At 40.5% G+C, this 23,390-nt stretch overlaps 1 protein-coding gene, 1 long non-coding RNA gene and 1 pseudogene across 6 annotated transcripts in view; all 3 read left to right on the forward strand.

Annotated features, from left to right (window-relative positions):
• LOC109875522 (uncharacterized) overlaps positions 1-7,218 on the forward strand; it is a 7,472-nt gene extending 254 nt beyond the window's left edge. Inside the window, exons 1-4 of one of the 2 annotated variants that reach the window (XR_004204429.1) lie at positions 1-4,159; positions 5,799-6,181; positions 6,690-6,747; positions 7,160-7,218. The exon at positions 1-4,159 is cut by the window's left edge and continues 254 nt beyond it. This is a non-coding gene — a long non-coding RNA (uncharacterized LOC109875522). The other variant, XR_004204428.1, reaches the window with a different exon arrangement.
• The window catches only part of LOC109875515 (mitogen-activated protein kinase kinase kinase kinase 3-like), a 90,927-nt pseudogene extending 72,352 nt beyond the window's left edge, over positions 1-18,575 (forward strand).
• Positions 18,576-20,526: 1,951 nt separating this feature from the next.
• Positions 20,527-23,390, forward strand: part of LOC109875516 (son of sevenless homolog 1-like) — an 81,443-nt gene continuing 78,579 nt past the window's right edge. For all 4 annotated transcript variants that reach the window (XM_031799068.1, XM_031799069.1, XM_031799070.1 and 1 more), the window contains exon 1: positions 20,527-21,714. In XM_031799068.1, coding sequence (XP_031654928.1) covers positions 21,628-21,714 — 87 coding nt within the window. In that variant the 5' untranslated portion in view covers positions 20,527-21,627. The remainder of the gene's footprint in view (positions 21,715-23,390) is intronic.

Consider the following 23,390-nt stretch of genomic DNA (forward strand, 5'->3'; position numbering starts at 1 on the left):
AGGCCTCTGCTTAGCCACACATCCTCCTCACATCCTCCCCACAACCTCCTCACATCCTCCCCACAACCTCTGCATGTATGTGTTGTGATAACATCCCTTTTTAAAGGATTTATTAAGTGTTTCCCATTAGGCCATACAGCAGAAATGTGCCCTAAGATGGCGTTTTGGAATTATCATATTGTAATATGGAATTTAGCTGATGCTTTTATCTAATCTAAAGATACAATTATGCACACATCTTGCGCATATATTTAGTTGTACATATATGTTGTAGTTGTACATATATATTGCCATTATTCACTGTCATAACGTAGATACTAAAGATGGTAGCTAAACCGTTTCTTAAATTCACCCTCTGAGATTCTGTGTACATTGGGTGCACGGCTGACACCTTGTGTGTGTCCCCCCCAAATGGCACCCTATTCCCTATAGTGCACTACTTATGTCATAAACAAAGTTATGCAACACCCGATGACCCCATGTGAAAAATAATTGCCCCCTTACACTCTCAATAACCGGTTGTACCACCTTTAGCTCCAATGACTCCAACCTAACACAGAGAATTCTACAGGAGAATTTCATGCTGCAAGACAACTTTTTTTTTACAGCACTGCATGTGTAAGGATATGGTGACTAGGCAAGTTGCATTCAGACCTGGATTCGATTATACTATTTTACATTTTTCAAATACTTTGTGTTTTCTTCACCTTATCTGGAGTGTACCTTTGCCCCTAGGCAAGGCAAATCAAGCCCAAATAAAGTATTTGAAATGATTTCAAATAGTATTTGAACTCTGGTTGCATTGCACTGAATCTTAATGGGCATCTTGAATATGTGTAGACTCTTTTTCAAAACTTTTCCACTCTCCGTTCATATTTTATTGTTTATTTGTAGAGACAGCCATGAATGAAGGAGAGAGGGATAATAGGGGAAGATGGAGATTTGACAAGGCCGGTGGGCGTCGAGACAGGTGGAATGACACACGAGTGAGACAGGCGAGAGGTGTCGCTCCCAGTTACACTAACCGATGGGCCTTGTCACAATCTGTGAAGTTTGAGCTTTTCACACAAAGCAATGCAGTACCCTTATATACATTATTAGTAATAATATGATCATTTGGTTATTTAGCTTAGCCACAACCTGTTAAGCTAGCGCCTTCCACACTAACAACATAACATCCTGTCTTATACAGGACTAGTAATAATATAATATGGTAATTTAGCTTCGGCGCTACCTGTGTCGCTCGCGCTTTCCACACATAGCAATGTAGAATCCTTTCTACAGTACTAGTATACAGTATATTTGTTGGTAATTGACTTAGCCATAACATGTGAAGCTTGCGCTTTCCACACATAGCCTAGCAATGTGGCATGCTCCCTCTGCTCTTATACAGTACTAGTAATAATGATTATGGTCATTTAGCTTAGCCACAACTTGTGTAGCTAGCGCTCTCCACACAAAGCAACATACTAGCATCCTCTCTTAAACAGTAGCCTACTATGCAGACCCTGGCAACATCTCTGATCCAGTGCCACTATGACTATGATTGTATCTCATGGTCCAGTGGCATAAAACAAATCTGAAAGACAAACTTCAAATGGCCCAAAACCAACTGATGAGAATTATACTCAAGCTCAGCCCTAGAATGCACATTTGTCCTAATAAATTCAGGGAACTGAACTGACTTCCAGTTGATCTCCGGGTGGTGCAGATCAAACTGTTAATTTAAAAAGTTATACATGACCTTGCCCCCAGTTACCTGTCTGGTTATTTTAATTGAATTAGAGACTCTCGTAGCCATCACACCAGAGCCAGTGTTACCAATATCAGACCGCTGCACGATAGGAGCATGGCTGGAAAAAGCTATTTTCTTAACACTGGTGCAGAGGAATGGAATGGTGTACCAAACCATATAAAATCCATCCCTACGCAAGGGAGTTTTATGATAAACCTTAAAGGGATAGTTCACCCAAATGACCAAATAACATATTGGTTTATGACAACAATCTATGCTTTGGTTTAGTTTCCCTGGGACTGTTCCAAGTGCACTAGAAGATATCCCTCTAGTGGTGTGGGGGCTGTGCTTTGGCAAAGTGGGTGGGGTTATATCCTTCCTGTTTGGCCCTGTCCGGGGGTGTCCTCGGATGGGGCCACAGTGTCTCCTGACCCCTCCTTTCTCAGCCTCCAGTATTTATGCTGCAGTAGTTTGTGTCGGGGGGCTGGGGTCAGTTTGTTATATCTGGAGTACTTCTCCTGTCCTATTCGGTGTCCTGTGTGAATCTAAGTGTGCGTTCTCTAATTCTCTCCTTCTCTCTTTCTTTCTCTCTCTCGGAGGACCTGAGCCCTAGGACCATGCCCCAGGACTACCTGACATGATGACTCCTTGCTGTCCCCAGTCCACCTGGCCATGCTGCTGCTCCAGTTTCAACTTCCACCTGACTGTGCTGCTGCTCTAGTTTCAACTGTTCTGCCTTATTATTATTCGACCATGCTGGTCATTTATGAACATTTGAACATCTTGGCCATGTTCTGTTATAATCTCCACCCGGCACAGCCAGAAGAGGACTGGCCACCCCACATAGCCTGGTTCCTCTCTAGGTTTCTTCCTAGGTATTGGCCTTTCTAGGGAGTTTTTCCTAGCCACCGTGCTTCTACACCTGCATTGCTTGCTGTTTGGGGTTTTAGGCTGGGTTTCTGTACAGCACTTTGAGATATCAGCTGATGTACGAAGGGCTATATAAATAAATTTGATTTGATTTGTGGCACAAATCCCATTCCAGTTATGGGACCGATATTAGCATTTTTCGCACATCATATTCAAAACATCTATAAGTGACTTTGTTAAGCTAATAAAAATGCTAATATCGGTCCCATGACTTGATTAGGATTTGTCCCACAAAACCATATCATGCATTGCTGTCATACCTTGTCCATAGACTGCTTACAGGGTAAGGAAACCATTGTGTCATTTTGTAATTTGGTGAACTATCCCTTTAAGAAATGGTTTATGAGCTAAATGTTTTAAAGCGACAGGCTAAAAGAAAGTATAATTGTATCAATGAACGTCACTTGGTCATCTATTTTATTCCGTTTGCTCTTTCTTCCCTATTGATGATGTATTTTGTTTTCATGTTGTATATTTTGGTTTTAAAGTATTTTCAAGAGGACCCCAATGAAAATACATTTTTAAACTCATCCTCCATGATTTTAATGCCATTGCACTATATCCACGTGTGTGGTTGTATTGTGTTTAAATGGTCCCTCCAAAAAAAAATCTATGGTAATTTAGTGTAGCCACAACCTTTGCAGCTAGCACTTTCTACACAACGCAATGTAGCATTCACTCTTATACAGTACTACTAATATGATATCATTTTGATGCATACATTTTAGCAGACCCTGTCAAAGCAACTTACAGTACACTGGGTATAGGTTAACTGTATGTGGCCCATGCAGGAATCAAACCCACAAACTATTGTATTGCAAGCATCATGACTTAATTGAGCCATTGGAACCACCAATGGTAAATTGAGTAGCTTACTGCTGAGCATAGTGTGTTTGAGAGGTTTTTGTTCACTAGCAGGAACCCCTTTCAGCTTTGATATTTGTCTGTGTTTGTTTTTTAATGTTCAGCCAACATTCTTCCTACCTATCGAGAGGTTTTGCAGAGTGCTAATTCATAAAACATAAATAGCCTTTTTTTTCTCCGACACAATCACTCTGCAATTTGTTTGTTGGAACTGCCCTCAGCGCACGACCCCGGTATGCACTAAATAATTTACAACCAAAACACGGAGAATCGAGATTGGAGAAACAGGCAGCTAAGTTATTTTACAAAAAGGAACATGGCTCCACTAATATTTTTAGACAAGAAAGCGGAGGTGGTTGGGTACTTTCACAGCATCTTCCAAAGAACGGACACAAATTCTACCTTTGAACGATCAACATTAGTCTAGCGCCATCTTTACAGTCAATAAGCCTTTTTTGTAAAACCGTGTATTTGTAAATCGTCTCCCTCATCCCCAACCACCCCCTGCCAAGTACCCCTTGTGTTCAAATGTAAACAGCATCTCATTTTCTGTTTTATCTCTAATTATCTCCTGTCATTTTCTCGCAACAGGAGTCTTCTGAAATCGGTGGAGGAGGAGCTAAACCAGAGGTAGGCCCAGCTATGTCTTTCCTTCCCCATTTTTCTCGTTTTTACTCCCCCTTCTTTCTGTCTCTCTTTCTTTCCTATCCTGTCTTCTCATTTCTATCTCTCTATATAGGACAGGGCTCAATTGGAAAAATAAATGTGACTTCTGTTGATGAATAGATATATGAGAAACGATTTGCATAGGAAATAGCACTTCATTACACTTCCCTGGATAAATAAAAGTTAATCTTATCTGTCTTCTCTTTCTGGACTATTTTATTCTCATCCCTTTCCCCTCATATTTTTCTCATCTTCAGCCTCGCTTTCTCCTCCCCTTACTTTTCGCTCTTCCTCCCCCCACCTCTCTCTTGTACTACTCAATATTTTATGTGACCTAACCTCCTGCCTCTGTGCTTGTCCGAGTGAAATAGACGGCTAACTTGCTTTAGAACCACGTCCGCGGAGACCGGGGTGATTTCTCACCCTTGCTGAGGCATTAAAGCAGTATGCCCAGTTATAGCGCAGAGGGACTGAAAGCCGGCGGGATGTCCGCTATTGTTTATTGTAATCTTTGTCTCGTTGCGGCTAGCGTGGTGTGCTGCTAGCATCCATTAATTCTCAGCGTTAGGGTAAAAAAGAAAATACACCTCATGCAGGAAAGATACATGCACACTGATTTCCAATACACAAGTGACGAGCAGGTGCTAGATCAGTTTATGCTGTATATAGCCAACTCCAATGTTCGTTGTCTTGCCACACGTGACGTTTGGTAAGACAACACAACTGGATAGCTAGACTCTGTTCAAAATAAGGCGTTGACTGTTTCGGGTGCCGTCTTTAGTAGAGAATACTTTTATCTTTATTGATGAAATGGCACTCAAATGTTGGCCGGTTCACTACTAAAGACGTCAGCATGCTTCAGTCGCCTAGGCCAACAGCACGAGTGCTCGCATACTCCCTCAAAAGACCTCTGCTTGAAAAACAAGATGAACGCGGAAATAGTACAGTTTGTTCATTTTGAGACGCCATAGTCAGTATACGCTTCCTCAAAGTAGTCCGAATGAATCCAAAATAACGCAAGAAATATCATTCATTTTGCCGAGGAGATCTTAGTTGTGCAATACACAATACAATCGTAGAATGACAACAGACTTTACTGAGGAACCCCTACTGTTGAACAATCACTGATGAAGGGACGTAGACTTCGGCTACCAACTTCAGTTTGCCTCAAGAAAAAAAAATGTGTCCCCGAAAAAAACCTCACCGAAGTCCAAAAACAAACACATTATATGCACAAACTCTTCCGATTGGTTGAAATGAATAATGGTGCATATTATCACATTTCACTGTTGAAATGTTTTGGACACAAGGTGCCTACTAACAATTTTTCTACATTGGACAGGAGAAGCGTATGCATCCCCAATGCTGAAATTCTGTTCAAAAGGATTGTTGTTATGGGGTGGATCTTTCCTCATCTCTCATAAGCCCTTAGAAGGGAGTCCTCAGCTGATTCTGAGCCACGATTGAGAAATGCCTCTACCACTGTACCTCTTTAGTTCAATATCACTACAAATAATTGTATTGTATTAATCCCAGAGGCGTAACTATAAAGGCATTAATAAAGTTGTATTGAATTCAAATGTACATCCCTCTTCTCGCTTAGGGGATACGAGACTCATTTAGATGATGATGATGATTGTGGTGATAATGATGGTGGTGTGACCATGATGATGAAATGCAACAGTAAGTCCTACTGTCTTCAACCTCTTTCTCCTTTCAACTTAACTGTCCTCTTAACATTTCATCTATAATTTGTATCTATACATTTTTTGTTATGCAAATTATAGGAACTGGCTACTCTACCAGGGGCCAGGTTCATGTTCATTAAGCGTTTCTTATTGGACAAGTCCAGGTAGTCCGTCTTTTTATTTACTATGTTTTCTTCCATTTGATGCCTTATAATGCCAAATAGTGCCTAATGAACGTGACCCAGGATATACACTGAGTGTATGAACACCTGCTCTTTCCATGACAGACTGAATCCAGGTGAAAGCTATGATCCCTTATTGATGTAACTTGTTAAATAAACTTCAATCCGTGTAGATGAAGGGGGGGAGGCAGGTTAAAAAAGATTTTGAAGCCTTGAGACATGTATTGTGTATGTGTACCATTCAGAGGGTGAATGGACAAGACAAAAATATTTAAGTGCCTTTGAACAGGGTATTGTAGCAGGTGACAGGCCCACTGGTTTGATACAACAGTTTCCCGTGTGTATCAAGAATGGTCCACCACCCAAAGGACATCTAACCAACTTGACTCCTGTGGGATGCATTGGAGTCAACATGTGCCAGCATCTTTGTGGAATGGTTTTGTTGCCTTGTAGAGTCCATGCCCTGACGAATTGAGGCTGTTCTGAGGGCAACGGGAAGGGGGGTGCAACTCAATATTAGGAAGGTCTTCTTAATGTTTTGTACACTGTATGTGATACACAAATAAAGGTATAACTATTAGTACAATATGTTGTTCTAATAGTTATGCCCTATCTCTCTCTTAGTGCCAAGGGCTCCACAATGCGGCCCAAAGAGCCTCCACCACCTCCTCCCAACGTCAAGGTATGTATTCTTCAAATTACTCATTGTCCATATTTTGAGACTGAGAGCGTAGTGTTTTCTCACATATAAACCTGCAAGATGATCTATTTACCGCAGTGTACACACACAGGAATCCTTTTGTGGCACCACTTTTTAAATTGAACATAGCACAACATTTGTTTATATTTCCTATAGCCCTATTGTGTGCAATAGAGCATAATATTTGAGATATTTCTTGGTGTGACTTTACATCTAATGATGATGTTTACATGTTGACGTGTGTGCTTTGATGACGATCCTGTAGCGTCAAATCAATTTAAACGTATGATTTTATTTTACAAATGTAATTTGTTTCAATTCAGTTGACTTCATTAAATGGGAATTTACCAGAACCCTGATATCCTATCTCTTTTGTTTTGTATTTTGCTCTTAGCCCATTCCCATTCCACAGGATGTTGCCAACTCCCCTGCACACCATGGCTCCCCTGCTCACCATGGCTCCCCTGGTGACCATGATGACCACGGGGGGACCATCAAGCGTTGTCCAGCCACTGAGAGCCCCGCCCGCTCTGCCACCCATGTGCCGCCCAGGCCGCCGCTCCCCAGACTCCCCCCGCACAAGCAGCTTAGCTTAGGTAGGTAACATGGTTTAAAGGCATGCTCACAAACTGAATGGGTGCATTCTGGGAGATGTAGACAATTCTGTCATAAATGCATTAATGTGGGTTTTCTTATCTCCCCTGCACTTAATTGGAGGACCAAAGCTGTGGTCCCTTTGAATGAATGAATGAATGAATGGGTCGGTGGGGGAGTGAGTCGAATGAATGAATCAGCCAGTCACTTCAATTCATCACAATACCAACCACAATACCAAACCTGGACCACTTAGACAATAAGTGTGATGATGCTGAGATAAAAGCTACCACTGTTTTCAGGGATCTCTCCTTCCAACCCTGCCAACATCCTCAAGAGGCTCCGCCCCACCTCCTCCCTGTCTTAGCCAGTCAGCTTTTCCAAAGTGGACTCTGTGGTTGCCAGCTAGTATTTATAGCCTGTCAGTTTAATTAGGAGCAGTGGTGTGTCTGGTGTTGGCATGCGATAATGTCACACACCCTCTCTGCCACATGAGTCACCCTCCAATACACTCACACAAACTTCCCCAGTTTCCACATCCTGTCCACTTCGAGCAGTCTGGTGGCAGGGGCCAACTTTCAAACGAAGCTGACTGTCCCTCACGTGTGCATCTCAATAGTTTTCCTCCCATCATCAGCTTTCCTTCATCTGCATTTGACATGAAAGAACTGGACTAGTACCAGGGCTATTCCATCCTATTGCATTCTCCTGTCCTGTTGTTTTCAGATATGTCAAGGTGAAGGACAAGAGACGAGGAGTGGATGCCACTTTAGACTATTGAGACAAATTTTAGTTTAGTCACTGTGGTGATCTTATCAGTGTCTTGTTTCAGCACAATTGTTGTAATTGCTCAGTTCCCACAGAGCCACATACTCTCTTGCTTCCTTTTCACTTTCCACTTTCCACAGCACCATTCAGATTGTGGCTATTGGGGAATCATTTAAATAATGTAATATTTCAAAATGAATCAATAATTAAGTTCCCTCCTAACAGGCAATGGGTTCAGCCCATCAGAAGTGAGCGGGGATGCTGGTGTTGCCGAGAAGCAGTCTACTATGCCACCTTGTGTCACCACGAGGAAGGACAGGAAAGAGATTCCGGTAACATCATAGTCATTTAGCCTTGGTCAGAAGCTGTGCGTAAAAATTGGTGGCGACACTTTTGGTGAATTTTCTGTATATAATGCACTTGAAGTGGATTCTGTCAAATCCATAGTGCATTATAAGACTTCCTGTAAGCATTATGTGTTAAACATATAGGTAGTAAAGTGCATTATATTGATAACCGGTCATGGCTGTCATTAATTAATTAATATCTATAATGAGGTGTTCATTATGTACATCATGCGTTATTGCATAATCTATTCATAATGCATTGCACAGCGCTGGTTCATAGAAAGTGTTATTTAAAATGTTTCTGACCTTTTCACATTTTTACATACTAACTTTACTATGTGTTACCTGAAAGTAATTTATTTGGTGAATAATTAATGTAAATGGTGATTAATTCATTAATATGTCCTAACAGCTATGATAAGACTTAAATTGTCATTGCAAAATAGATAATTATGCGGTTTTGCATTATGACTAAACATAAATCTTCTCATTCTTCTTAGAAGTGGATTTTTTTTTGCACCCAGAGCTCTGAACAAAGAGCATTTGTTATATGTTTACCTCATTAGTTACTCGTTAATAAGCAACGACTCATGATTTAAAGATCACTTATAGTTCACTTAAAGTGCTACCGTGTTTTTCCCAAGATATTACAGCACTGATAGACAGAGTGATGCCATTGTTAACGCACAGCTCAAAAGAACTCTATAAGATCCACATATTATTTTCATATTTAATAATATTACAGTATAATATGCAGTATATTTGAACTATGATTGTTAATTATTCTACACTGACCTTGGTATGATGATGTAATTTCCTGTTTCCTCAGAAACCAATCAGTAATGGCCTTCCCCCCACGCCAAAAGTCCACATAAGTCTTAACACCCCTTACCTGCTCTTACACACACGCATTGTCAAGTAGAAAACTATAACTCTGTACTAGGAAAAAGCAAATGAGCACTAAGATACAGAAACAAAAGCACAAATGTGTTGATTACACATTCATTATCTAAATAATTTATGTGAATTGTAATTAATTCATTAGCAACCTAAAAGTAGTAGTGTTGAGTTCATAACACATTTGTAATTACCGCAACCCTCGAGCTAGAGATCCTGCCATAACTTTGTGAATTGTAATTAATTCATTAGCAACCTAAAAGTAGTAGTGTTGAGTTCATAACACATTTGTAATTACCGCAACCCTCGAGCTAGAGATCCTGCCATAACTTTGTTTTAAAATCTATTTATTATATTGGACTGAATTTATAAAGGTTTTTTCCAGGTGCTCTACATTGATCAACTATAACTAAACATCTACATTCTGTTTTCTGTTTTTGCATGTGCTACTATTAGTTTCCTTCTTAGGCAGAGTCCTAAGCAATGTGTGTATTGTCCAAGTTTACCGGTCTCTCTCTGTTATGATACTTAATGATTGTTTAATTCTCTGTTTTAGACCAATACCTGCTATTCGGTGCCGAAGAGGGTATTTACACTCTAAATCTCAACGAACTGCATGACTCCTCCATGGAACAGGTCAGTGTCTCATTATTTAATTTGAATGATCTTTTTGTCAGTAAATTTCAATTGTTCTATCTGCTTCCAATGTTTTTACAGTGTAATGTATTAAACATAATCTATGTATTTATGTGAAGATTGAAATATTCTCTGTCACATCAAATTACAAATTATAGTTCAATTTGAATGCTTGCTTCTTTGTGACGTAAGTAAAGGATTTGAGGTTTGATCCACAAGGTTTTATCCACAAGGATTTGAGGTTTGATCCACAAGGTTTTATCCATACGGATTTGAGGTCTGATCCACAAGGATTTGAGGTTTGATCCACAAGGTTTTATCCACAAGGATTTGAGGTTTGATCCACAAGGATTTGAGGTTTGATCCACAAGGTTTTATCCACAAGGATTTGAGGTTTGATCCACAAGGTTTTATCCATACGGATTTGAGGTCTGATCCACAAGGATTTGAGGTTTGAGCCACAAGGTTTTATCCACAAGGATTTGAGGTTTGATCCACAAGGTTTTATCCACAAGGATTTGAGGTTTGATCCACAAGGTTTTATCCATACGGATTTGAGGTCTGATCCACAAGGATTTGAGGTTTGAGCCACAAGGTTTTATCCACAAGGATTTGAGGTTTGATCCACAAGGTTTTATCCACAAGGATTTGAGGTTTGATCCACAAGGTTTTATCCATACGGATTTGAGGTCTGATCCACAACGATTTGAGGTTTGAGCCACAAGGTTTTATCCACAAGGATTTGAGGTTTGATCCACAAGGTTTTATCCACAAGGATTTGAGGTTTGATCCACAAGGTTTTATCCATACGGATTTGAGGTCTGATCCACAACGATTTGAGGTTTTATCCAGAACTGGTCAATGAGACACGGACTATGATTTCATTTGACCACCTACAGAACTATTAAAAACAGATACATTTTTTTTTTTCCTAGCTCTTTCCCCGGAGGTGTACGTGGCTTTATGTCATGAGTAATAGTCTGCTCTCCATCCATATCTGGTAAGGATTCATCATAGAAACCTGTATTCCCACACATTGCTAATATATCTCAACAAATAACTGTAGGCACACAAAGTTTTACGTTATTTGTTTGTAGTTTCCAGAATAGAATAGATTCTCCAGACACATCATTTAAATTTACCTTTGGCCACACACAATGACTGTGACAGACATTAAAAACATAAATCATAAGCAACAATCTGTCATCAAGAGCATTAGTCTAATTTTATCATGAAATATGCACTTGTAAATGTAAATTCTATGTGTCGATACTTGCTCCAGATATACAAGCAGTTAGATGATGCACGTTTTGCATGAAAATTAAAGATATTATAATTGCCTTCAAAGCATTCAAAAGGTGTGTTCGTTGTGTTTTTTGGCAGGAAAAGCCTCGTAGCTCTACTGTCACAATCTGGCGGGTCTGTATGAGCACGCTCGACAGATGCAGAAGCTGCCAATGGCCATCCCCACCCACCGGCTCCCAGACAAAATCATTCCAAGGTAAGAAGATGGCGATGCCTCTGTGTGTAGGAGGTTTCTGTGGGTAGAGTCCTACTTTTGAGACTTTGTTATTGTGGTTTTTAGGAAATTTTCCATCTCCAACAAGATTCCCGACACCAAGGGATGTCAGAAGTGCTGTGTGGGTGAGTAGTCATGGACATTATTTTTCTTTCTCGCTCTCCCCCCTCGGTTTTCATCTCTGTCTACGTCAGACCCACTACTTTCCAACAAGTTGCTGCATAATCTTGCTACAAGATTGAGAGTAGATGCATCACTTCACTACATGTAATAAACACAATAGTTCTCCATTCCCCTTATAACCAATTAGGACAACAACCTCTTCAACTGGGTACCAATAGTAGAAAGGTCTTTGAAATACATTATTGTGGTCCCAGCTTAGTATGATTGACAACCCCTGCTGACTACCAACTATTCCCCCTTAGTGAGAAATCCTTACACGGGCCACAAGTACTTGTGTGGAGCCTTCCAATCCAGTGTGGTCATGTTGGAATGGGTGGAGCCCATGCAGAAGTTCATGCTCATCAAGGTAAGAATTTTTATGTCTGCATTTTTTAGCCATCTCCATCAGTTTGCCAGGCTCACTCTCCCCAAACCTTTGAGGAGTGCTGACAACCCATGTCATAGCCATATAAGAGTTTGGCCATTGAGGTTTCAACCAAAAACAAAAAAGCATTGACACTAGCTATGCTAAGAGCTTCCGGGGAAGAATTGACTAATAACAATCCACAACTTTCCCCTAACTGCCCTGTCAAATGGAGGTGTTTGAGATATGCTAAGAGACATCCCTTTACTTTGTAGCCTACATGCTAATGGAAACACACTTCCCTCTTCCTAAAAACACTGACTTCCCCTTGCCCGCTGGCACTGGAAGTGTTTGTGTTTGAGATAAGCATGCTAACCCACCAACATAGACTAAGCTACCCTTGCTTTGTAACCGACGAGCTAATGCTAATGCTTACCCTTTTATTTATGTTTTGTTCTATATATATCGTACATGTTGTCAATAATACTTTGATTGTAAGCCAACCCCGTCTACATGCCTAATGCTAACTCTCCTCATCCCAAGAATAATGATTTTGAGATTAGCATGATAACATGCTAGAGTCTAGACCATGTAGCATAATGATAATGCTAACCCTGTCTTCCTAACATTGACAAGCCTAATGCTAACGCTAACCCTCTCCTCCTAAGAACATTGACTTTCCCCTGCCCTGTCCGATGGAGGTTTTTGAGATGCTTGTGGTGCCCGAGCACCAGTACCCCCTCATCTGTATGGGCGTCAGCAAGGGCACGGAGCTCAACCAGGTGGTACGCTTTGAGACGCTGGACCCCAACACCGTTTGCCCCTGGCTCAAAGAGTCCGGTAAGGTCTCATTCAAAGACTGACCTTGACTCCTCATTGACATAGACTTGACACAACTCTAGATTTTAGTGCTCCTTTAATATGGAACATCATTAAAATTAAATAAACATTAAATATCATCTTTTTTTTAATCCCCATTATTATTTTTCTTTTTTATCGTAGCACACACTGGAGACTGACGTTCACATTCTACACATTGACCTTACTGGAAATGGTTAACTTTTCAAAAGTTAACAATTATAGAGAAAATATAGTCCTATATCGTTGTGCACATTCATAATGTAAAATGTTTGACGTTAATAAAGCAACAGATGAAATGGTTAGTTGAGGTTTTTATGTTTAATCTCCTCCTAGACACTCCACAGACCTGTGTTATCCATGTGACTCAACTGAAAGAGACACCATTCTTGTCTGCCTGGATCGTGAGTCTAGCAGCATGTCTTGACTATCCAAAAATCTGATTTGTATTGTAATATTATCTATATAGATTATACATGCATTGTACATTAATTGTATGCATTGCTAATAACACTATGACAATATATTAACAGTGTATAATGTTTTATCACTGAGCTGTCCTTTAAATGACATGGGGGAAACTCACCTCAATAGCCACCAATGTGTTGCACCCCGCCTGGATGGACGGCAGCCATTTTGTGCCTGGATGTCTTCAGTCTCTTGTAATAGCATCATTGTTTAACTTCCATATGTTATTTTCCCCCTCAGGATCCATTAAGATTGTGAATCTGCAGGGGAGGCTGAAGTCCAGTAGAAAGCTTTCAGCTGAGCTGACGTTTAATTTCCAGATTGAGTCGATAGGTAATCGCCCTTGACCCCTTTGCTAGAGATTAGCTAAAACACACACACACACACACACACACACACACACACACACACACACACACACACACACACACACACACACACACACATGTATCAACAGCTATAGAATGGAGAGGAGAGTATAGTATCACAGTCATGTTATGATAAATGACATTTTGGTAAAATTGAATTTTTCATACGGTATATTAAACATTAATCTTTTCCACAGTCTGCCTTCAAGACAGTGTTCTGGCTTTCTGGAGACATGGCATGCAAGGACGGAGTTTCAAATCTAATGAGGCAAGTTGTGTCAATGCCCCGGCGGACGCAATAACTGTATATAACCAATATACAGTTGAACTGTTTATTGTTGTAATGTTTCTTTAATTTATTCGTTATTTTACCAAGTAAGTTGACTGAGAACACATTCTCATTTACAGCAACGACCTAGGGAATAGTTACAGGGGAGAGGAGGGGGATGAATGAGCCAAATGTAAACTGGGGATTATTAGGTGACCATGATGGTTTGAGGGCCAGATTGGGAATTTAGCCAGGACACCGGGGTTAACACCCCTACTCTTACGATAAGTGCCATGGGATCTTTAATGACCTCAGAGAGTCAGGACACCCGTTTAACGGCCTATCCGAAAGACAGCACCCTACACAGGGCAGCGTCCCCAATCACTGCAGTGGGGCATTGGGATATTTTTTAGACCATAGGAAAGAGTGCCTCCTACTGGCCCTCCAACACCACTTCCAGCAGCATCTGGTCTCCCATCAAGGGACTGACCAGGACCAAACTTGCTTAGCTTCAGAAGCAAGCCAGCAGTGGTATGCAGAGTGGTGTGCTGCTGGCTCAAAATATATGATGACTATGATAGTGACTGCGATGACTTGACTATTGGATCTTGTCCATATTCCCACCAGATTACACAGGAAATTTCCGACAACACCAGGATATTCCGACTCCTAGGATCAGACAGGTGAGAAATCCATTTTTAGATTGAGGCTAAATCCGTTTAGCAAGTATCATCAACTACAGTAGATTCAGCCTCGAGACGATTTCTTTTCATGAGCGGATGGTCAGGGGGCCGGAACATAATTACAAAGAATTTGTAACCTGCAAATTGACCACAAGAAGCCCAAACAGATATAATATTTGACTAAAACATAATCATGTCAAACCTTGCTTACATTTGTATACAATCACATACTGTTACTGTGTATCTCTCTATTATGTGTGGGAATACTTTGTAACAGATTTCCAAAATTAAAATCCCTTGGAGCTGATTTGCTGTTTTACAGTCTTATGTCTGACAATAAAATAATGTGTTATAAATGTGTTATTTTAAACTTGTTTAACTTATAATTCACTGGATCACAATTCCAGTGGGTCAGAAGTTTACATACACTTAGTTGACTGTGCCTTTTAAACAGCTTGGAAAATTCCAGAAAATGTTGTCATGGCTTTAGAAGCTTCTGATCAAATCAAAGTTTATTTGTCACGTGTGCCGAATACAACAGGTGTAGACCTTACAGTGAAATGCTTACTTTACAGGCTCTAACCAATAGTGCAAAAAATGTATTAGTTGAACAATATGTAGGCAAAGAAATGTTTTAAAAAGTAAAAAGACAGGCTATATACAGTGAGGCTATAAAAGTAGCGAGGCTACATACAGACACCAGTTAGTCAGGCTGATTGAGGTAGTATGTACATGTAGATATGGTTAAAGTGACTATGCATATATGATCAACAGAGAGTAGCAGTAGCGTAAAAGAGAGGTTGGCGGGTTGTGGGTGGGACACAATGCAGATAGCCCAGTTAGCCAATGTGCGGGAACAGGGGTTGTTCGGCCCAATTGAGATAGTATGTACATGAGTGTATAGTTATAGTGACTATGCATATATGGTAAACAGAGAGTAGCAGCACCGTAAAAAGAGGGGGGGGCCTCACAATGCAAATAGTCCGGGTAGCCATTTGTTTACCTGTCAGTTTAGTTCGTCTTATGGCTTGGGGGTAAAAGCTTATGAGAAGCATTTTTGTCCTAGACTTGGCACTCCGGTACCGCTTGCCATGCGGTAGTAGAGAGAACAGTCTATGGCTGGGGTCTTTGACCATTTTTAGGGCCTTCCTCTGACACCACCTGGTGTAGAGGTCCTGGATGGCAGGCAGCTTAGCACCAGTGATGTACTGGGCCGTACGCACTACCCTCTGTAGTGCCTTGAGGTCAGAGGCAGAGCAATTGCGGTACGAGGCAGTGATGCAACCATGCTCTCGATGTTGCAGCTGTAGAACCTTTTGAGGATCTCAGGACCCATGCCAAATATTTTTAGTTACCTGAGGGGGAATAGGCTTTGTCATGCCCTCTTCACGACTGTCTAATTGACATAATTTGAGTCAATTGGACCATTTAAAGGCAACGCTATCAAATACTAATTGAGTGTATGTAAACGTCTGACCCACTGGGAATGTGATGAAAGAAATAAAAGCTGAAATAAATCATTCTCTCTACAATTATTCTGACATTTCACATTCCTAAAATAAAGTGGTGATCCTAACTGACCTAAGACAGGGAATTTTTACTAGGATTAGATATCAGGAATTGTGAAAAACTGAGTTTAAATGTATTTGGATAATGTGTATGTGAACTTCCAATTTCAACTGTATCTCCCTCATTTCTGACTGCAGTCAAATGAATTTTAAAAAACTATGCAAGTAAAAAAAAAAAAAATGTTTAAAGAAAAGTTCATCGATTAGTGCCTGTAATAGCTATGGTGGCGTTCCAGATCTTATTTTTTGCAGTCGCATCTCAGAAGATTAATATATTGTATTTTCATGCAGTTCATGCTATGTTTAACACTTATCGAAGCATTGTGAGATCTGATCGTCTGTGCCATCAAGTCGGTCTGTGGCCATAAAGTGACTTAGTGCTGTTCAGGAGGATGTAACAATATAAAAGGTTCAGATAGAAATGTTTTGTGTAGAACAGACATGATTGTCTGTCAGATGGAATAGGGACAGTAATGGGGTGAGCTCTATTAATTGAATTTCTATCTGCAACATTGAGAATATTTCACATCACTGAATACACCCCTATTGTACCTTTTTAATTGCAGGGTTGTGGTGCTGGAGAGCAGACCTACAGACAACCCTACAGCACACAACAACCTATACATCCTGGCTGGACACGAGAACAGTTACTAACCACCCTGTGCTCTGGTAACCAGGGTCCTGTTCAGTAGGCACAAAACTTTCTGAAACGAAGTGATACAGGGCTGTACTATCTGAACCTGTCCAATAAGAAACCTTAGGTTTCATTGTCTGTGTCAGAACATTTTCCATTGTATGCCTTAATGAACATGGCCCAAGGTTGGTTTCAGTTACACTTTAAGAGATTATGAATCCGAATTAAATTCAGTCATTGAAAATTGCAATTAGATTTATTTTTCTGTTCATAAATTGGAATTCATGTCCTGATGGGAACAGATTATGATGAGAAGGACATGTCTGACTCTGCAACTCCTTGGTCTCAGATGCAATCGGACCATTCATCAAGCAAGCGACCTTGGATGTGTCCTGTTTTTAAATTAACCTTATGATTTTAATTGAAAGTCAAAATGTATAGTAACACAAACCCACATTCCTGGATATCACACTATTTCAGTATTGACCAACTACTGAGAACATGCATCCTTACCTAACAAGTGCTTGACCAATGTGTTTGTAATTCATGTAAATAGAATATTGAGGTTGTACACTATGAGTATGTTATGTAGATAATCATGCTGCATATATTTTGTACAGTTGCCCCCCCCCCCCCCCAACTTTGAGAGCTATAAAGAGTTGTTGGCTAATCATTGTGGGGTACTACTTTTAAGGGCTTGTCAAGCAATATACTTTTACAAAACTTAGTGGTAGGGTGTCAGAGAGAAAAGTGTCTGTTCATTTGGGTCATGAGTTGCCTTTTTTATATGTTAGGCTCATTTTGATATGAAGCCATATGCAATGTCATTTTATTTTCACACTTCAATTCCAACCCCATAGAAAGTTGTCAATGCTCAGATATGCACTGGTTTTGAAATTTGCACATAGTTGTATGCAATGAAACACTTTATTCATACATTTTAAGGTATGGTTAATTTGCACTTATAACAAAGTATCTGCATGAGTGCATTAGAATACATCATGCTATACACTTTAGATGTAAACTTAAGGCATTTAACCAGGCAATGTAAGGTTTATTTTTTACATACACGCCAAGCTATTGTTAAAACTGCAGTCAAACTGAAGAGACTCTGGGCAGTTGTAGAATCTCTTTCCTTATGGTGGGCAATGAGTTGAATGTTGCCAAATTGCATTGTTCATATTGTTTGTTATGGTGTTTGGGTGTCATAGTAAGATCTCTACCTCATGCGTTTGGGTGTCAGTGAGAATATGTGGGGCCAAATTGAACATGTAACACTAAATGTCCCTTGCTGACTCCATGTAGCCTACACGACTAAAGGGGAGGGTATGATGAAGTACAAGGATCTTCAGACTTGGTTTCTTTCGTGATTGCTTTTGTGTCATGTAAATACAGTAAAATAAAAGTGCTTAATTGTTTAACTGCCAATATTTGGACATGTTACATATGAAACATTTTAATATGATGGGCTAAATTGATTGACTGATGAGCCATAGGAAACCTGTTTTTTTTCTCTCTCAAATGTTAGATGGTATGATGAAGTATAAGGATCTTCTCACTTGGTTTCTTTTCATGTTGCTTTTGTTTCATGTAAATACTGTAGAATAAAATTGCTTAATGTTGCCTGTACAACTGCCTATATTTGGACATGTTACATATTAAACATTTTAACTCATGATGGGATACATTGATTGACTGATGAACTATAGAAAGCCTTAAGTTTTTCTCTGACATTTTAGTGGGTATACAGTTGAAGTTGGAAGTTTACATACACTTAGGTTGGAGTTATTATAACTTGTTTCTCAACCACTCCACAAATGTCTTGTTATCAAACTATAGTTTTGATAAGTCGGTTAGGACATCTACTTTGTGCATGACACAAGTACTTTTCCCCAAAACATTTTTACAGATTATTTCACTTATAATTCACTGTATCACAATTCCAGTGGGTCAGAAGTTTACATACACTAAGTTGACTGTGCCTTTAAACAGCTTGGAAAATTCCAGAAAATGATGTCACGGCTTTAGAAGCTTCTGATTTGCTAATTGTAAAATGAGTCCTACAGTAAAACGGGTCCTATATCGACATAACCTGAAAGGCCGCTCAGCAGTGAAGAAGCCACTGCTCCAAAACCGCCTTTAAAAAAGCTATACTACGGTTTGCAACTGCACACGGGGACAAAGAGCGTACTTTTTGGAGAAATGTCCTCTGGTCTGATGAAACAAAAATAGAACTGTTTGGCCAAAATGACCATTGTTATGTTTGGAAGGAAAAGGGGGAGGCTTGCAAGCTGAAGAACACCATCCCAACTCTGAAGCACGGGGGTGGCAGCATCATGTTGTGGGGGTGCTTTGCTGCAGGAGGGACTGGTGCAATTCACAATATAGATGGCATCATGAGGTTGGAAAATTACGTGGATATATTGAAGAAACATCTCAAGACATCAGTCTTAAAGCTAAAGTTAAAGCTTGGTTGCAAATGGGTCTTCCAAATGGACAATGACACCAAGCATACTTCCAAAGTTGTGGCGAAATGGCTTAAGGACAACAAAGTCAAGGTATTGGAGTGACCATCACAAAGCCCTGACCTCAATCCTATAGAAAATTTGTGGGCAGAACTGAAAAAGCGTGTGTGAGCAAAGAGGCCTACAAACCTGACTCAGTTACACCAGCTCTGTCAGGAGGAATGGGCCAAAATTCACCCAACTTATTGTGGGAATTTTGTGGAAGGCTACATGAAACGTTTGACCCAAGTTAAACAATTTAAAGGCCATGCTACCAAATACTAATTGAGTGTACGTAAACTTCTGACCCACTGGGAATGTGATGAAATAAATAAAAGCTGAAATCATTCTCTCCAGTGTCTCTCCAGACATTTCACATTCTTAAAATAAAGTGGTGATCCTAACTGACCTAAGACAGGGAATTTTTACAAGAATTAAATGTCAGAATTTGTGAAAAACGGAGTTTAAATGTATTTGGCTAAGGTGTATGTAAAAATTCCGAATTCAACTGTATATTTTTAAGCCTATTAAACCTACAGGAATCATTTCTGCCAAGATGTAGATGTGTATTTTGAACATTGGGTATACTTTCTATACCATTAACTGCTCCACACAGTTAGTGGAGGTGTCTTTGGGAAGTCTACAAAAATATAAATGGTTTCCATTATGTTTTCTCTGGGCTCTGTTAGTCAAGTCTGAGACTTCACCGCGTGAGTTAATCTAGCACTTGTTCACATGCATCGTTGGCATGTTTCAAATTTCACAAATACAGTGAAATGCCTTTCTTACAAACTCAACCCAAAAATGCAATAATCCATAACTGGTTTACAGGGGGGAAAAAGCACACGAGAAATAAGAATAAGAAATACACAAAGTAATTAAGTAAACATACGGTACTATATACAGGAATTATTTTAAATGTTAGTTCCAATACCATATTTACATGTGCAGGTATACTGGAGTGATGGGGGTAGATCTGTATAGGGGTAATGTGACTAGGCGACAGGATATAAAATAAACAGAGTAGTAGCAGTTTGTATGTGAGTGGGTGTGTAGAGTCAGTAGAAATGTATGTGCATATTATGTGAGTGAGAAAATGATGGGAGTGTGTGTGTGTTGGAGTGACAGTGAGTGTTTAGGACCCGTGAGTATGTAATGGTTTCAAGTGATCCTCCTCATCAAGCGATCTTTTTCATTCTATCGTTTAAACAATTATTGCTCTCGGTTTAGCCAGATTAGATCCAGATCTTGGGCAGGCGCGATGATTATCGAAAACAAACCCGAAGTACGTCATTAGCTATCCATTGCGCCTGTGCAATTCTTCTACCAACAACTGCAACCGACCAGTCATAACAATCGTCCAAAGAAATTATTTTGACCAAAGCCTAACTGGTCATTAAAGCCAGCCTGTGCGTGGAATCTTGGTTTTCTCGATAACTTAACAAAAAGCTAAATAGTCTGGAGACATATTTTGGAAATGATAAATTCGTGGAGGATAACACGTTTATCAATATCCACCCTGTCGAAGATTCGGTGAAAATGGGTGATTATGCACCGAAGAGGTTTTTTCCCCCAAAAATATAGGGAATGGTTCAACTAGCCGAAAAGGACGAACAGTATCGCAGTTCCCGAAACGTGAAGTGACACATTAATCCCTAAATTGGATACTAGCTAGCCAGCTACGCCACTGTCCACAGATCACTACTGCCAACCATCTTCCGATTCGGATCGATCGGCTATGGCTAGTAACATCACCAGCTCGGCTGTAAACTAGCGTGCTAAATTAGCAAGGCTAACGTTCGTTTGTTGCCATCAGCGTCAGCTCAGAACTTGGAATAATTTCAATTTGACAACGCAACGCAAGCTTGCTAGTTAGCGTTTGAAATATATTTGGTTTCGTGAATTTTGGCTCTTTTTTTTAAAACTCGGTGCCCGAAAGAGCAAGCCTGCTAGTTAACGATAGCTCCTTGCTTCGGCAGCTGCAGACGGCTAGCTAGCAGCGATCAACATCTGTACACTGCCGATGCGATGGTCGCATTGTTAACTGTTTTGGTAGAGGAATGCTCATTGGGTGCATATTCTGAGGCAGCGGGCCGCACAGAATATTGCACCTCTCAGTTCCAACCACGGGCCATGCTACATACTGTATTGATGTGAAGAGTGGCCGTGAACACACATCGCTCGCTGGCTGCAAGATAGCGCACGACGACGAACAGCTGAAGCTATGCAAGCGGCCCAAGTTCAGTACGACTTTTTCAGCGAGGAGAACGCACCGAAATGGCGGGGGCTGTTGGTACCCTCCCTGAACAAGGTAGGCTAGGACGTTGGCAGGTGCCAAGCGAACTAACTAGGCGGCGAGGGTATGCATTACAAGCAACGTAGCTATTATTAGCTAGTCAGCTAACGTTAATTAGCTAACTCAAACGGTGTTGTCTTGTAGGAATTGATTTTTTTTGCAACACACAGTTGATGATGCCATGTCAAAACACACCATGTTGCCCGTGACACATGGTTTGGTTGGTCAAATCATATTTTATTGGCTGCATACACATATTTAGCAGATGTTATTGCGGGTGTAGCGAAATGCTTGTGTGTGCTAATAGTTGTTAGCTGCCCCCCGCTCATTATTGGGGTGCACCCGTGGGGACTCGATGCTTCTATGTGACAGACACACACACAGCCCTATGTTTGACTTAACTTTTTTGTGTTTGATTCCCACACCTAAACTCGAACGTCACATAGTTCCCTATGCATTACACCATTCCTACACATGTCTCCTTTTATTTGTATCTGCTATCTCAGCGTCACTGCATGCACATATTGCCCACGGTGTCAGTTTGAGTGTGGTGGCACTGGCAGCTTCTGTGGGGGAGGACGCTGTCATACTCACAGAACGTTGTCCCCCCTCGGCACAACGGCATCACTTTTTCCTAAGCTAAGGGGTCCATAGCAACGTTCAAACTGGGCCCTCAATTTCAGACAGAATAAATAAACGGCTTGCTAGCAGCAACCCTGAATATTGTAGTAGTAATCATCATGATAAATGCTAGAGTAGTCATAAGTGTCTTTTTATATTGTTGTGATACTCGGCTTGCCTGCTTCCACATGTATTTTTAAAGAGAAATGAGGTTTTGAAACATTACATACTTGAGTCACAGCCCATCAAGATTGATGCAGCAACTTTTTTCAAGTAGATTCTGACTGTCTCTATTTTGGGACACCCTCATCTAGTCTCATAAAGGTGCTGGCCATGTTTTGGGCGATTTACTGACTCGCTGCTGAGTGAGTCAGTAAATGCATATCAGGATGGTTTGAAATAACATGTCTGATGTGGGCAAATTTTAGTGACACACCACACATGTTACCTTGGTCTACACAGAGTGAACACTGACTAGAGCCTCTCTAGTTTGCGTGTGTTGGCAAATAGAGGCCTATAACTGGCGTGAGGTGATCAGGGTGGGGTTTTTCAGCAAGATGCTGCAAGCAGGGGAATGCCGAGTCAGTGAACTTCACTGCACAGCTCTCAAGTGATATGTTACAATGACAGTTGAGCAAATTGTAAAAAATGTTCTTTCCTTTTTTTTTTTTTCTCACCCCAGTGCTTTCTCAAGATGAGTATTGTTTATGACTAGCGTATATTTAGTTCACGACAGCCTCGGCCAAGCCCAAGTTGTTTTGCACTGTAAAGTGCTTAGCTAAAACCACTCCAGACTGACCGATTTAGGCCTTAAAAGTATTAGGCCTATATAATGGTAGTGGTCAAGATAAGCAGCCCAATTTACAATGGGAGTTTGACGTGAAGGGGTAGGCCCAGCGTAAGCCCCACTATGTGTCATATTGGGCCAGAGGTAGTGATCAGGAGAAGAGAATGATAAGAAGAACTGGGAGAATCAGAACAGTACTGAAACAGTAGGTTAATAATTCTGAAACTGAATTCTAGCCTACTGAAAAAACATCCTAATGGACCAGCTAGGACTGAATGATGGA

This window comes from Oncorhynchus kisutch, linkage group LG20 (genome assembly GCF_002021735.2).
Source record: "Oncorhynchus kisutch isolate 150728-3 linkage group LG20, Okis_V2, whole genome shotgun sequence".
NCBI lineage: Eukaryota > Metazoa > Chordata > Actinopteri > Salmoniformes > Salmonidae > Oncorhynchus > Oncorhynchus kisutch.